The sequence below is a fragment of the Sapajus apella genome, unplaced genomic scaffold (genome assembly GCF_009761245.1).
Source record: "Sapajus apella isolate SASKATOON/1434 unplaced genomic scaffold, GSC_monkey_1.0 scaffold85, whole genome shotgun sequence".
In the NCBI taxonomy this organism is placed as follows: Eukaryota; Metazoa; Chordata; class Mammalia; order Primates; family Cebidae; genus Sapajus; species Sapajus apella.
In genome coordinates, this window is record NW_022437025.1 from 4,596,004 (window position 1) to 4,609,691 (window position 13,688).

The 13,688-nt window shown below is 56.5% G+C and overlaps 1 protein-coding gene across 36 annotated transcripts in view; it reads left to right on the plus strand.

Annotated features, from left to right (window-relative positions):
• The window catches only part of ABLIM2 (actin binding LIM protein family member 2), a 183,463-nt gene that overhangs the window by 49,845 nt on the left and 119,930 nt on the right, over window positions 1–13,688 (plus strand). For all 36 annotated transcript variants that reach the window (XR_004261560.1, XR_004261561.1, XM_032254094.1 and 33 more), the window contains exons 2-3: window positions 1,707–1,850; window positions 11,189–11,372. Coding sequence is in view for 34 of the 36 variants with exons in the window: in XM_032254094.1 (XP_032109985.1) it covers window positions 1,707–1,850; window positions 11,189–11,372 (328 nt within the window). In the remaining 2 variants the exon portion in view is untranslated. The remainder of the gene's footprint in view (window positions 1–1,706; window positions 1,851–11,188; window positions 11,373–13,688) is intronic.

Here is a 13,688-nt window from a genome sequence, read left to right on the forward strand (position 1 = left end):
AAAATCAAGGTATGAGAAGGGCTGGTTCCTTCTGGGAACTGAGGAGAATTCTCTCCTTGCCTATTCTAGCTTCGGGAGGCACACACATTCCTTGGCTTGTGGCCCCTTCCTCTGCCTTCAAAGCCAGCAGTGTGTCATCTCCCTGACCTTCTTCCACAGTCACGTCTCCCTCTGGCCACAGTCGTAAAATGTTCTGATTTTAAGGCCCCTGTGATGATATTGGGCTCAGCTAGACCATCCAGATCATATCCCATCAAAGCCCTTAGCTTACTCACACCTGCGAGCGCCTGTCAGGGGTGTAGGCACAGGTTCCGGGGATTCGCATGGGGACGTCTTGGGGGCATTGTTCTGCGGAGCACAGCACTGGCCACAGAGCCTCCTGCCTGCCGCCTGTGCCTGCCCTGGCCCCCAGGCTGATTCACTCTCACAGGCCAGCACTTGCCAAGCATCAGCTGCTCCTCTCTGCCGGCACCCCAGGACCCACTGCCTGGGTTCTGCCCGGGTCCTGTGCGGCTAGCTCTGTGCCTGGCGGGGCTCCAGGCCCAGCTCCCACACCTCCATCTACCAACTCCTCCTCAAGCTTCAAAGTGATGCCCACCCGGCCGCCTGGCAGTCACTGTTGCTCACCTGGCCATCCCTAACGGCCACGGGGAGCCCCTGGAAGGGCAGGCCTGAGGCTTCTGTGCCGTGGCCCCTTTCCTGGGTACTGGTCTCTGTAGATGCTTTGGGAGAGTGGTGATGAGAAGTGTGTCACCCTGCCCAGTCCCCGGGAGCCCCACAGTCAGGCTCTATGACCATCCATCCTGACCTGTCCATCCAGCCGGCTACTCCTTAAACAGCCTGAACTGTGGTGGCTTTAAGGGGGATTTAAGGGAACAGCAGCAATATTCAGCTCCACGTCCCAGGACCCCGAGGAAATTTGAAGTGAGCTCCCCTGAGGACCATGGCTGCTGTACTTGCAGAAGAGAGGGTGCTGGCTCCTGCTGCTGAGGGTTACTGAGCTCACAGAGGGGTGCCTTGCCCCGAGACCCCGGAGGGTAAGGCTGCGCCAGGTGAAGGCAGCAGCAGTTGGATCATCTTTCAGGTTGGGGGGATGATGGCCTCATTGCCACAGGTATTCATGTGGATGTGGCCCGGGCCCCTCGCTGCATGGAGCTACTGTAGACAGGAGCCCACACTAGGGGTTGACCAGATGGCCTTAGCCCTCTGGCCCCTCACCTCTGTAATCTGACACCTGTGGGTCCCCAGGCAAAAGGAGACGACAGACTGTCCCTGATGCTCTGCCGGCTTGTGCTGGTGGGCGTGGGGCTGCTGGGAGGGTCTGCTCTGCATCCTCACACCCTGCTCTGCTCACCTTCATGCCTCACACATCCACCCCCGCCCCTTTTTTTGTTCAAGACAGAGTCTTGCTCTGTCACCCAGGCTGGAGTGCAATGCCGAGATCTTGGCTCACTGCAACCTCCACGTCCCAAGCAATTCTTGTGCCTCAGCCTCCTGAGTAGCTGGGATTATAGGCATCTGCTATCATGCCCGGTTAATTTTGGTAATTTTAGTAGAGACGGGGTTTCACCATGTTGGCCATATCTCGAACTCCTGACCTTGTGATCTGCCCGTCTCGGCCTCCCAAAATGCTGGGATCACAGGCGTGAGCCACCACGCGCTGCTATACCCATCCTTTAACACCGCTCTCCTCTCTCTCCTGACAGTGTCACAGCCCCAAGCCGCTCCCAGCCCCCTGGAGAAGTCGCCCAGCACGGCCATCCTGTGCAACACATGCGGGAATGTGTGCAAGGGCGAGGTGCTGCGGGTGCAGAACAAGTACTTCCACATCAAGTGCTTCGTCTGCAAAGGTGAGCGGACACGCCCCCAGCAGTGTGGCCCCACCCCCGGCAGCCTGGCCCCGCCCCCTGCAGTGTGGCCCCCGCCCCCTGCATTGTAGCCCCTCAAACAGGCCTTCCAGCGGCAATCCCAGGTCCTCAGAGTGTCCTTGAGAAGCTCCGCTTAGGCCTGGGCTACCGGAGAACACTCTGGGGACGGAGTCTTCATAGGACAGCATGATCTTTTCAACATAGCCCTTGTCACTTGTGGGTGTGATGGAGAAATTGTCGGAGTGGGGAGGGTCAGGGGATGAGGGTCCAGGTCCCCAGGGGTGTCCTCATGTGGCTGCACTCAGCCTCAGAGAATTCTGGTCCTGTGGTCAGAGCAAGGTGGCCACCTGGGCACCGTAGCCACACAGGTAAATGGCCATGGTCAGCCGCACGAACTCAGCACTGGGGGAAACACGGGACCTTTGCTGGACCACAGGCACGCGGGCACCCCCACCCGAAGCAGCACCGAGCACATTACCGTTATTCCTGATGAAAATCACTTCCATTTCTCTCTGATTGTAAAACAATAACGTAAATAATCTACTAAATTCCAATAATACTGAAAAGATGAGAAAAAAGTAAAACGAAATAAAAAAATCACGTGAGGCCCTGCCAGCCGAGACGGCCCGTGCTAGAGTCTCCCTCCAGCCTGTTCTCACTTCCTGTACAAAGATAGCTCATGTGCCGTTGCTAATTTTCTAAAAACAGATTAAAAATAGCACTGGGGGAAGGGATGTGCAAATCAAACCAGTCTGATGGCTGTTGACCCAAGGAGTTTGCCGTCTTAAAGGAATTGCATTAAGGACACTGCACATCCCTGCTGCGGTGCGCGGCCCCGTCCATGCCTGCATTCTACAGGTTTGCCGTGACAGCCCCCGGGCCATTTGGAGATTCACAATCCCTTAACCGTAACGACCCAGTGAACCCCAGTGTGCTGACGGCTTGCTTTTTTCTGGGCAAAGAAAATTAGGAAATGTGCTACAGCCGATAATGCAGTGTCATGATTTTCATCAGAAGTCTGGCAGACCCATCCAAAGGTTGCTGGCTGCACTCATCTGCTCCGCAAAGGGTCTAGGAGGCCCCGCTGTGCGCCAGGCTCTGGAAAGTTCTAAAGACAAAGAAGGTGCAAGCTTTCGCTTGTTCACTGTCTGGTGTTCACTGTCACTGTCTGGTGAGGGAGTTGATGATGGGTAAGGTGTGTGATACGATTTGAAAAGATGACTTTTGATAGTGAAAACTAAGCACATGTGTGTGGTTGGTACCCAGAGGGAAGGATTTAGAAGATGCCAGAGAGGACTTCGCAGGGGAGGTGGTGTGCTGGCTCCAGACAGTGGGGATCTGCCTGCCAGAAGCAAGGCCGCTCCAGACACGGGAATCCTCCCGGCGCCAGCAGCCCAGCGGGGACATGTGACTGCGTCTCAGAGAGGGGGACACTGAGGTCTGGAGGCTGGGAGCTTGCCTGGCCTGTCTGCAGCTCCTGGGCCAGGGTCTTCCCTCCTGGGTTTCTGTGGAGGCGCCTTGAGGGTCCCCGGATGTGGGGGGAGCAGGAGGGCAGTGGGTGGTGTCTCCAGCCCTGCCCACCGGAGCGCGGCCATTGTCCACTTGTCCAGTTTGTGTGTGCAGGCGCTGCGTAAAGACTGTGTGTACAGTCCTGTTGCTTGGAAAGGAAACTTGAAAACCACCAGCCTAGACTGTCCCACTGCTAAAAGGGGAACATCCGAGAAACGACCTGGAGCCGCTGGCCCTGGAGGAGGCCAGAGTCCACAGCGAGGCCCATGGGGCCCTGCAGGGGTCAGTGACTCAGGGAATCTGCTGAGCCCAGCCAGCTCTCCATTGGCCCCGGGACCCAAGGGGGCTGCACCATTTCCAGCAGGAGTGGGAATGCCGTGGATCCCTTGGGCTGAGGCAGACCTCAGCCCCGCCTTTCAGAGATGCTGAGACTCTCCGTCCAAGGATGTGGGTGACTATCAGGGACATCACTGGGAGCACATGATGCCCCAAGAATCACCTGGCTCCAGGAGTCCCCTGTATATCTACAGCCTGGCTCGGGCCCCAGTGAAGTCTCCCCACGGCACCCTGACGTCCCGGGTACCCCATCACCACTGCCCTGACAAAGGCAGCAGGAAGCCGAGTCCTCATATGGGGGAACCAAGGGACGCCCCCAGGACGGCAGCTCTGGGGAGTGCTTTGTAAGAATGATGACATGAACAACACACACTCTGGCACATGCGGGGAAGGATTTGTTTTCTGGGAGTGGGTGACGAGCTGTGGGCGTGAGCGTGGCTGGCCTTCAGCCTCACGCATTAATGTAAACAAGCAGGTAGTCTGCCTTCCTGAACCTCAGGATTCCCGCAACTCCCCTGGGAGAAGGCGTGGCCGCCGCCCTGGCCTTTCTCTCCCTGCAGCTGGTAGATTTCATGCGTTTCATTAGGGCTTTCCAGGGCATCGTGGGATTTGTCTGGTCTAATTTTTTCTCCATAAAAATACATTTGCCACATTTCTAAAAAGCAAAATCCATTAGAGGGCTTTTTTTAAAAGCCTATTTTAAAAGACAAAGGGGAAGCTTACACTTTATTTGAAAGGATTTCTGTAAGCACAGACCTTGGGCATGCATCAGATCCCAGAGTCAAGTTCATCACCTCCTGTGACCCCGGGGCTTTATGGGTGGTGGGGGCTGCCCCGGGTCCCCCTCCCCTGTCTCCTCCAGTGGATGTGGGAATAACCCTAACCTCTTCCTCGGCAGCTACAGGCGGTGGGACGAGACAGTGTCAATGGCAGGCTGGCCCAGGGCCGGGGACACGCACTCCATCACCAAGATGATTAATGACCGTGGGCTCCAGCAGTGGCAGGGGTCTGAGGGCAGGCCCAGTGCCAAGATCCAGCAGATACACCCACAGCCAGTCAGAGTCTCACTCTGTGCCAGGCACGTGTGCCAGGCCTGTTGGCTCTGCAGATCCAGCAGCCAGGGTGGTGGCCACCCTTCCCCTAGGAAAGCTCTGCCTTCCGTGCGGGGCCCTGTGCTTCTCCTGCTGGAGAACAGCACGGAGTAACTAAGATTTCCCTCACGCTTTCAAGTGAGCAGCACTTGTTTAACATAAGGACCGCACTGTCTTGGGTCAGTCTCTCCACGCTCTCCTGAGAATGCTGCGCATGAATCACTGAGGGTACTTCGGGATGAATGAAAAGAAGACCCAACTCATAAATATCCATCATGGGCATTTATCTTCTTAACATGAAGTCTGGAGGTAGACACACACCCCTACCCCAGGGTTGGCTAATTAAACAAGTCACCGGGGTCATCACAGATGCCCAAATGCTCCCTCTCCCACACTGCCCCCTGTGCATGTCAGCAGTGCCTCTCCTCATGGTCTCAGATGGCTGCCTCTGCTCCAACATCACACCTCTCCTCATGGTCTCAGATGGCTGCCTCTGCTCCAACATCACACCTCTCCTCATGGTCTCAGATGGCTGCCACTGCTCCAACATCACACCTCTCCTCACGGTCTCAGATGGCTGCTGCTGCTCCAACATCACACCTCTCCTCACGGTCTCAGATGGCTGCCGCTGCTCCAACATCACACTCACAGCATGGCATCCAGCCTGGAGATGTGCGCAGGCAAAGGCCCTCTCCTTGCGTAACCTTCCCTCTCATTAGGAAGGAGAGCCCTTTCCCTGTAGTTCACCAAAGACTCCTCATATGATTCACTGGCCAGAACTCTGTCAAACATTCACCCTCCCCTGACAAAGAGGAACAGGAGGGTCGTGACTGACTTAGCCCAGCCATGGCCACCCTCGGTAGGCACGTCACCAGGTGAGCCAAAGCAGGGTCTGCTATCAGGGAAGACGATTGTGTCACAACCCAATTCTGATTCGAGAGGTCCCACTGTGTTGGGTTCCCACTACCCAGGCATTTACTCGTGCCTCAGTTTACCAGGGAAAATCTGTGAAAGAAATCTTATGATTATCCTTTTGTCCATGGCTGCCCCAGGCTTGGGGATTCAAATTCCACCTCTGTCACCCACAGCTTATGTGGATCTTAGGCAAGTGTCTCAACCCAGGTTTTCTAAGTAAAAGTCATTTGACAACTATTTATTGAGCACCTACTATGTGCTAGGCACGGTTCAGGGTGTTTGGGAGGCAGCCGTGAACAAAACAGACATCCTGTCCTCACAGGGACCAGTTCTAATGCAAAGAAACAGATGATAAACACGATAAAGAAGCAAATTTCATCATGTGCTAGAAAGTGTTCCCTGCTAGGGAAGGAAAGATGCAAACTGGGTGGTCAGGGTGGGCCTCACGGAGGAGGTGATCTTCGGGCCAAGCCTGGAAAGAGATGAGGGAGTTAGTCATTCACTCATGTGAGGGAAGAGCGTTCCCACCAGAGGAACAGCCAGCGCACAGCCTAAAGCAGGCAGGTGTGGGAACAGCAGGAGGCCCATGTGGCTGGAGCAGAATGACAAAGGGATAAGGAAGGGTGAGCCGCCACGTCCCTGTGAGGACCATGGCTTTGATGCCGGCGAGGAAGTGCAGAGGAGGGTCCCGCTCTGTCCTCACAGGTTTCCATGGATTGCTGGGCGCTCATTGGTGAGGGAGACCAGGACAGGAGTCAGAAGGAGGCCAGAGGCAGGAGCAGGTGCCAAGGCTGGAGCTGACAGCGGCTGGGATGAGGAGTGTGAAGATGTCTGATTCTGGATGTCTTTGAGATCCAGCTGGCCCTGTCCTTACCCTACAAATGCGAACACATGTTGAACATAAATACGTCAAACCCATAGCACAGAGCGCCTGGAGAAACGAATCTGGTGCACCTGGCCTTGGAAGGGTGGCTGAGTTCTGTGCTTTGGGAGTATGCTGTTTTCACTGTGGTCTGTCATGTCCCTCCTCGGAATGCCCAGGGACACTGCAACAATGAAAAGACGAAGCCATATCCACATGTACCCTCGGGAAGGCAGGCATCTTCTGGTCCTGTTGGAAGCAGAACTGAGCAAGTCCACAACCTTAGCAGGAGCCAAGAAAATAGGCAGGGAGGGAAGGACGCATGTCCGGGAGGAGAGCCGTGAACTGCGTGGGTAAGGCAGGTGGCATTGTCCCTGCAGATACTTCCATCTGGGACTATAAATAGCCACCTGTTCTAGGCAGGCTGGGAGGAATGAAGGAGTGGTGTGAGATGCCTGCACACGCGCTTCCGGAGCATTCCAGGCGTTTATGAAAAACAGCCATGGGCCTCCAGCCTCAAAGGGAAGCTCCAGACAGGTGGGCCTCGGCCCCGGCCCAGGGCACTCCTTGTTCCTTCCGCACAGCCTGAGACTCGCAGGGCGCCAGGAGTGTCGGGATCACATGGCAGGGTTGTGAAAGTCCCGGCAGGAGGAATCTCAGATGACATCTGCCCTGTTGTTCACGGAAGGGGCCCCTGAGCCAGGCTGGGCCAAGACTCGGCACTGCAATGACTGCCCAGCCCTGGAGCCCTGGCCCAGCTTCAGGCTCGCTCACGCCCCCGGGGTTCTCTGTTTTCTGTGTGTTTTGATGTGAATTGGCATCTCCTTCCACTCACCCATATAGAGAAACAGAGAGCAGCGGTGGACAGCACCCTGGATGGCTGCTGCTTGGGTCTGGGTGTATATTCCTCTGGTCTTCCCTTTGTCTGAGTCTCTTTAAAATTTGAAGGTGCCGTACACCTGATTCGTTCACGTCAGTTAGCGTGTGGGCACCTTCCTCACTATACGCATTCTTCAACACTCATGTCAATATCCTCCCAAATTCCTTCAAGCACATGCCCCACAGTAAACTCAGTCGTCCCTGTTGCACTGGTGGGTGCTGACATCATTTCCAGCCAGACGCTGGGCTAATCGGCTTTTTAGACCTCAACCCATTGGCTTCTCACAGCCACCACAGAAGGCTGGTATTGCTAACTCTGTTCTACACATAAGGACTCTGAGGTTCAGAGAGGGCAAGTAACTATGCCAAGGTCACACAGCTGGGAAATGGTAGGAGCAAGGACTCAAGCTCAAGCTCAGGCTACCTGACACTAAAGCCCAGGCATCTATTTGTGACATCTATGGCATTTTATTGTCCCCATAATGCAGGGAACTGTGGCAGTCATGGACATTTCCTTGGGATGGATCCCAGGAGAGGGACTGCTGGGTCAAAGGGCGGCAACAGTTTTCACATTCCTTAGCGTCAGTGCCAAATGGTATTCCAGAAAGCGGTGCTGATTCACATTTGTCCCCGCCTGCCCGCTACCGTCTCCTGCCTGTTTCTCGTAAATGACCGCAGCGTGTGCCTGAAGGATGGTGCTCCCATCCCCCCACCTGCCCTGCCTGTCCCCAGTGTCTGTGCTAATTTGATAAATTGCAAAATGCAATATAAGAACAATGTGTTGTGTCCATAAGGATTTCTAAAATGACCAGGGGACTTGAACGTTTTACTTTTAGCAGACAGAGGTCTGGGATCTAACCGCCTTGCGGTGACCTTGGCATACTCAGGACCGCTAGAATCTGACCAGCAACCTCCCAGGTAACGGCTGGGGCTGGACATGCTAACTTGCCTGGTGCTCCTGGGAGGGGCCTCAGGGCGCTGGAGTGGGTCGCTAGAGCCACTGCCCCCGTTTCTCCTTCAAGCCACAGCCCATGCCGTCTTATGAAGAATAGAGAAATAGACAAATGCAGAGCGGTGAGAGCCATCAGTGCCGTGTGCCGACCGCCGCCCCGCCGCTGCCTCGGTGCTGGCGGCGCTGATATCAGAATACTAGAACTCTCCAAAGTGAGGCCCCGGAGTCTCTGCTCCTCCACAGTCGGGATGCGTTTGCTTGGTCTACCCTATGGTGCAGATCAGACAAAGCGTTTTCACCCTCGGCCCGGATTTCATTCTGGGTTTTCATGAGCCAGAACGTGCGTGCAGAGCACTGCTGCCCTGGCCTGAGGCTGAGGCCCAGCTGCCTGGAGCTTCCCTTTGATGCTGGGAGCCCTTGGCTGTTTCTCATAAACGCCCCAGAACACCTGGGAGGAGTGAGTGCAGGCATCTTACACCTTTCCCTCTTCCCTCCCAGACCGCCCAGGCTGGGTTTCATTCTGGGTTTTCATTCGCACATTGAGACGAAATTCAGAGTCAGCATCTCCGGCCATTACAGCAGCAGCCCGGGCCTCGACGCTGGGCCAGGCGGGACTCAGGTCTCACGTCGCACTGGCTCACGGGATGCTCTCTGTGCTGCCGTGCGCCCCCCTGAAATACGTTCTGTGTTCTAGATGAGGACAAGGAGGCCAAGAGAGGTTAAGGAGTTTGCCCAGGGACACACAGTGCACTATGTGGGTGAAGCTGGGATTCGAACCCAGGCAGCTCCGGCGTCTGGAATCTAAGCTGCTCGGCTTACGTCTCACCCTATCAGAAGGGCGAACTTCTCTTTGGAGAAATGGAGACAACTAAATCCCAGAATGAAAGTTTTCCAGCCACACTGGTGCTTCCAGCTGGTTTGCTCCTAGAGTGCCGTCAAGGGTTTTTAGGCAGATATTGAGGGTCTTACTTTGGCCTCGATATCCCACTGGATGCCCTCCAAACGTTAAAGGCACCCATATTTACAATATGTAGAAACAGCATCCTTTGCAAGCAGTTCACATGGTGATGAAAACTTTTAGATGTCAGCTTTAAATTAATGAGGGCTACATGGTTTCTTTCTCAAAGCCCCTCCGCGGTGGCTGGGAGCTGCACTGACCCAGCAGGCAGGACCCAGCACTGACCAGGCCAGTGGGGCTGGGGCGGCAGGGGCTTCTTCTGTGACTCCAGCAGGGCCTCCCTGGGCCAACTGGGTTGGGGGAGGCTGTGGGCCGCTCCCTCTGAAACCACGCGTGGCTCCCACGTTGCCCTGGCACTGGAGGGGAGCTTATGGGAGGAATGCGCTCATGTCTCAGGACGCAGATTGGGGGCCTCTGAGCTGGTGGTGACGGGCAGGTTGTCCTCAGGGGGAGTGTTCCCTTCCCCACCTGGCAGAGGTCCCTCACCCCTCCACGGAGCTCCGGGCTTCAGCGTCCTGGGGCAGGTGTCTGTTGGGAAAAGAGACGAAGAGCTTCCCTTTCAGGAATCCACAGGCCCTCTCCTCCTGCAGGGTCTGGCCTCGGCCATGCTGTGGGGAGACAGGCGTCGAGGGCCATGGGGACGTGGAGACACAGACGAGTGGGGGAGGGCCCGGGAAGCCTCGGGGTGGACTGGAGGGACTGACCGCAAGGACATGATCCGTCCTCCCAGGGACCTTCAGCCCCAGCATGAGGTCTAGCACACAGTAGGTGACCAGGCGTTAGCCCCTTCCTGATCTGGATGCCCAGTGCTGGAAACAGCCCGCTGAGGACAGGAAGGGCCCAGGGGCCATCCCTGGTGGGGTCATGGAGGCTGGGGGCCCCTAGTGAGGGTGGGAGGCTGGGCAGCCCCTCGGGGGAGCCCGGCTCTTGTCCCAGTCAGCGCCCTTTTCCCAGCTTCTGTTAGGAAAGTCCACTCAACGCCAGGCCAGGGGCCAGAGCTGGAGCCTGTCGCAGGAGCCCGGCCCCCGAGAGTCGAGTGAGCTGCCCTGAGTGGTGCCGGAACTGCCCCGAGAGCGTGCTCAAGCTGCCCCGAGTGCGTGCCGAAGCTGCCCCGAGCGGTGCCGGAGTTGTCCCGAGTGCGTGCCGAAGCTGCCCCGAGTGGTGCCGGAGCTGCCCCGAGTGTGTGTCGAAGCCGCCCCGAGTGGTGCCGAAGCTGCCCCGAGTGGTGCTGGAGTTGCCCCGAGCACGTGCCGAAGCTGCCCCGAGCGTGTGTGGAGAGCTGCCCTGAGCGCATGCCGAGGGCTGTCCCGAGTGTGTGCCGAAGCTGCCCCGAGCGTGTGTGGAGAGCTGCCCCCAGTGTGTGCCGAAGCTGCCCCCAGTGTGTGCCGAAGTTGCCCCGAGCGTGTGTGGAGAGCTGCCCTGAGCGCATGCCGAGGGCTGGCCCGAGAGTGCGCCGAAGCTGCCCTGAGTGCGTGCCGGAGCTGCCCCGAGCGAGTGCCGAAGCTGCCCCCAGTGTGTGCCAAAGCTGCCCGGAGCGAGTGCCGAAGCTGCCCCCAGTGTGTGCCGAAGCTGCCCCCAGTGTGTGCCGAAGCTGCCCCGAGCGTGTGCCGAAGCTGCCCCGAGCGTGTGCCGAAGCTGCCCCGAGCGAGTGCCGAAGCTGCCCCGAGCGAGTGCCGAAGCTGCCCCGAGCGTGTGCCGAGGCCTCGGGGCTCGTGTCAGGTGGTGGCGTGCTCGTGGAGGGGGGTCCACCTGGGACCTGGGTGGGGACACGGAGATGGTCCCCTCTGCCGCTGACGCCGCCCCGCCCGTCCTCCCCAGCATGTGGCTGCGACCTGGCGGAGGGCGGCTTCTTCGTGCGGGAGGGCGAGTACATCTGCACGCTGGACTACCAGAGGCTCTACGGCACCCGCTGCTTCAGCTGCGACCAGTTCATCGAGGGCGAGGTGGTGTCGGCGCTGGGCAAGACCTACCACCCCGACTGCTTCGTGTGCGCCGTGTGCCGGTGAGTGAGCGGGCCTTTCTCCTTCCCGCCCTCCCTTCCTTTCTTCTTCCCGCGCCCTCCTGTGCCCCCCCACCCGGGCCGCAGTCTGCACCCTCCTCCAGGGAGCTCCGCCAGGGCGGGCTGGCTGCTCCTCTCTGGGTCTGCTGCCTGGCACCGAGCAAGCGTGCCGCGAGGGCTGGCTGCGGAGACGGGGTCGAGGCCAGTTCAAGAGCAGCCTGCGTGACACGGCAAGCCCGTGCGTCCCGCAGGCAGCCTTCCCACGCGGCCCCTGCCTCCCCCTTCCCTCCGCAGCCCCCGACCCGTTCCTCCCACAGGAAATGTTCTGTTTCCAGAAAACAAAGAATGAAAACATGAAAGCAGCGTATTTTCTGTCCTGCACTCCCTGCCTCGCCACACCCAGCTTGCAGGGGCGTTTTCAATGTTGTTTCCAAAGCAGCTCCCTGTGGTTACAGCGTGTGCCCGGGACAGAAATGGAACTTTTGTCAGAGGATGCAGAGGACAGGAGGGGACCATGGCAAGAAGTGTTTCCAGGGAGAGAGACACCCTAGGGATTGTGTCATCATGGCATGACCTGGGTCAGACCTCTCCCAGGGATTATCCGCCTGTTTGCTTTTTGTGTACGTAGCTTAGAGATGAGGGTTACCATCTCACAGTTGCTGTGAGATCGCCTCTGGTTACTCTATTAATAATTTTACCGATAATAACAGACAACTCTGGTCGTGTTGGAGTCACTGGGACCGGACTTGTCCAGCCACCGTCAACAACTAGGAAACTGGACAAAACATACGAAACAACCGTTTCCAGAACCTAGAGCTCAGAACTAAGAGGAGGAAACAGTGAGGCGAGGCCTGTGATCGCCCAGCTTCCTTCCTGGGGGCAGCTCCGGAAGGATAGCATGGCGTTGGGGGCGAGACCCGAGGAGACCGTGGCATCGTCCTGAGCCAGGAGACAGTGACCAGAAAGGAAGGTGCAGCTGGAGCGTGGTGGGCAGAAGCCCAGAGGGGTGGGGGCACGGCAGAGCAAGAGCGCCCATCTACATGGGGCCTGGGAGTCTTTGACCACATGTGAAGCCCTGTAGTCATAGAAGAATTTCACACAGTGGGTCAGAGAATGAGCAGGTTGCTGCAAGCAAAACAATTCCTGGATTTGGGAAACAGCTGAGTCCTGTCCAGGGCAGAGGTTCCTTGTTGAATGCCAGGGCATGCAGTGTGGACACCAAAGAGACAGGCCTTATCCAGAGGACAAAACAGCCCTGGAGTGGGGGCTACAGTGAACCTGCTCTACCAAAGTACAGCACGACCCTCAGAAACATCATGCCGGCTCGGCACGGAGGCTCACACCCATAATCCAGCACCTTGGGAGGCCAAGGTAGGAGGATCACTTCAGACCAGGATTGGGGACCAGCTTGGGAAACGTAAAGAGACCCCACCTCTGTTGTTTAAATTGATTATTTTTTTTTAAGTCATACTGATCTGCAAATAAACTCCCTGCCAGAGCAAAGCCCAACACTTTTCACAAGAAGATGTTTAAAAATCCAGCATACAACAACATAAAATTTATAAGTGTTAAATAGCCAATCAAAAATTGCTAGTGACGGCTGGGCATGGCAGCTCATGCCTGTAATCCATCCACTTTGGGAGGTCAAGATGGGAGGATCACTTGAGGCTGGGAGTTCAAGATCAGCCTGTATGACATAGCAAGACCCTGTCTGTACAAAAAACTTAAAAATTAGCCTGGCATGGTGGTGCATGCCTGTAGTCCTGGGTACCTGAGAGGCTGAGTTGAAAGGATTGCTTGAGCCCAGGATTTTGAGGCTGCAGTGAGCTATGATTACATCACTGTTCTCCAGCCTGGGTAATAGAGCAAGACCCTAAAAAAAAAGAGAGAGAGAGAATGAAAAGAAAGAGAGAAAAGAAAGAAAAAGAAAGAAAAGACAGAGAAGGAAGGAAGGAAAAAGAAAGAAATTACTAGTTGTATTAGGTTGTTGCCAAAGTAATTGTGAATTTTGTCATTAAAAGTAATAGTAAAGGGCTGGGCATAGTGGCTCGCACCTGTAATCCCAGCGCTTTGGGAGCCTGAGGTGGGTGAATTGCTTAAGGTCAGGAGTTCAAGACTAGCCTGACCAACATGGTGAAACCCCATCTCTACTAAAAATACAAGAATTAGCTGTGTGTGGTGGCGCACGCCTGTAGTCCCAGCTACTTGGGAGACTGAGACAGGAGAATTACTCGAACCTGGAAGGCAGATATTGCAGTGAGCCAACATAGGCCACTGCACTCCCGCCTGGGCAGCCAAGCAAGACTCCATCTCAAAAAA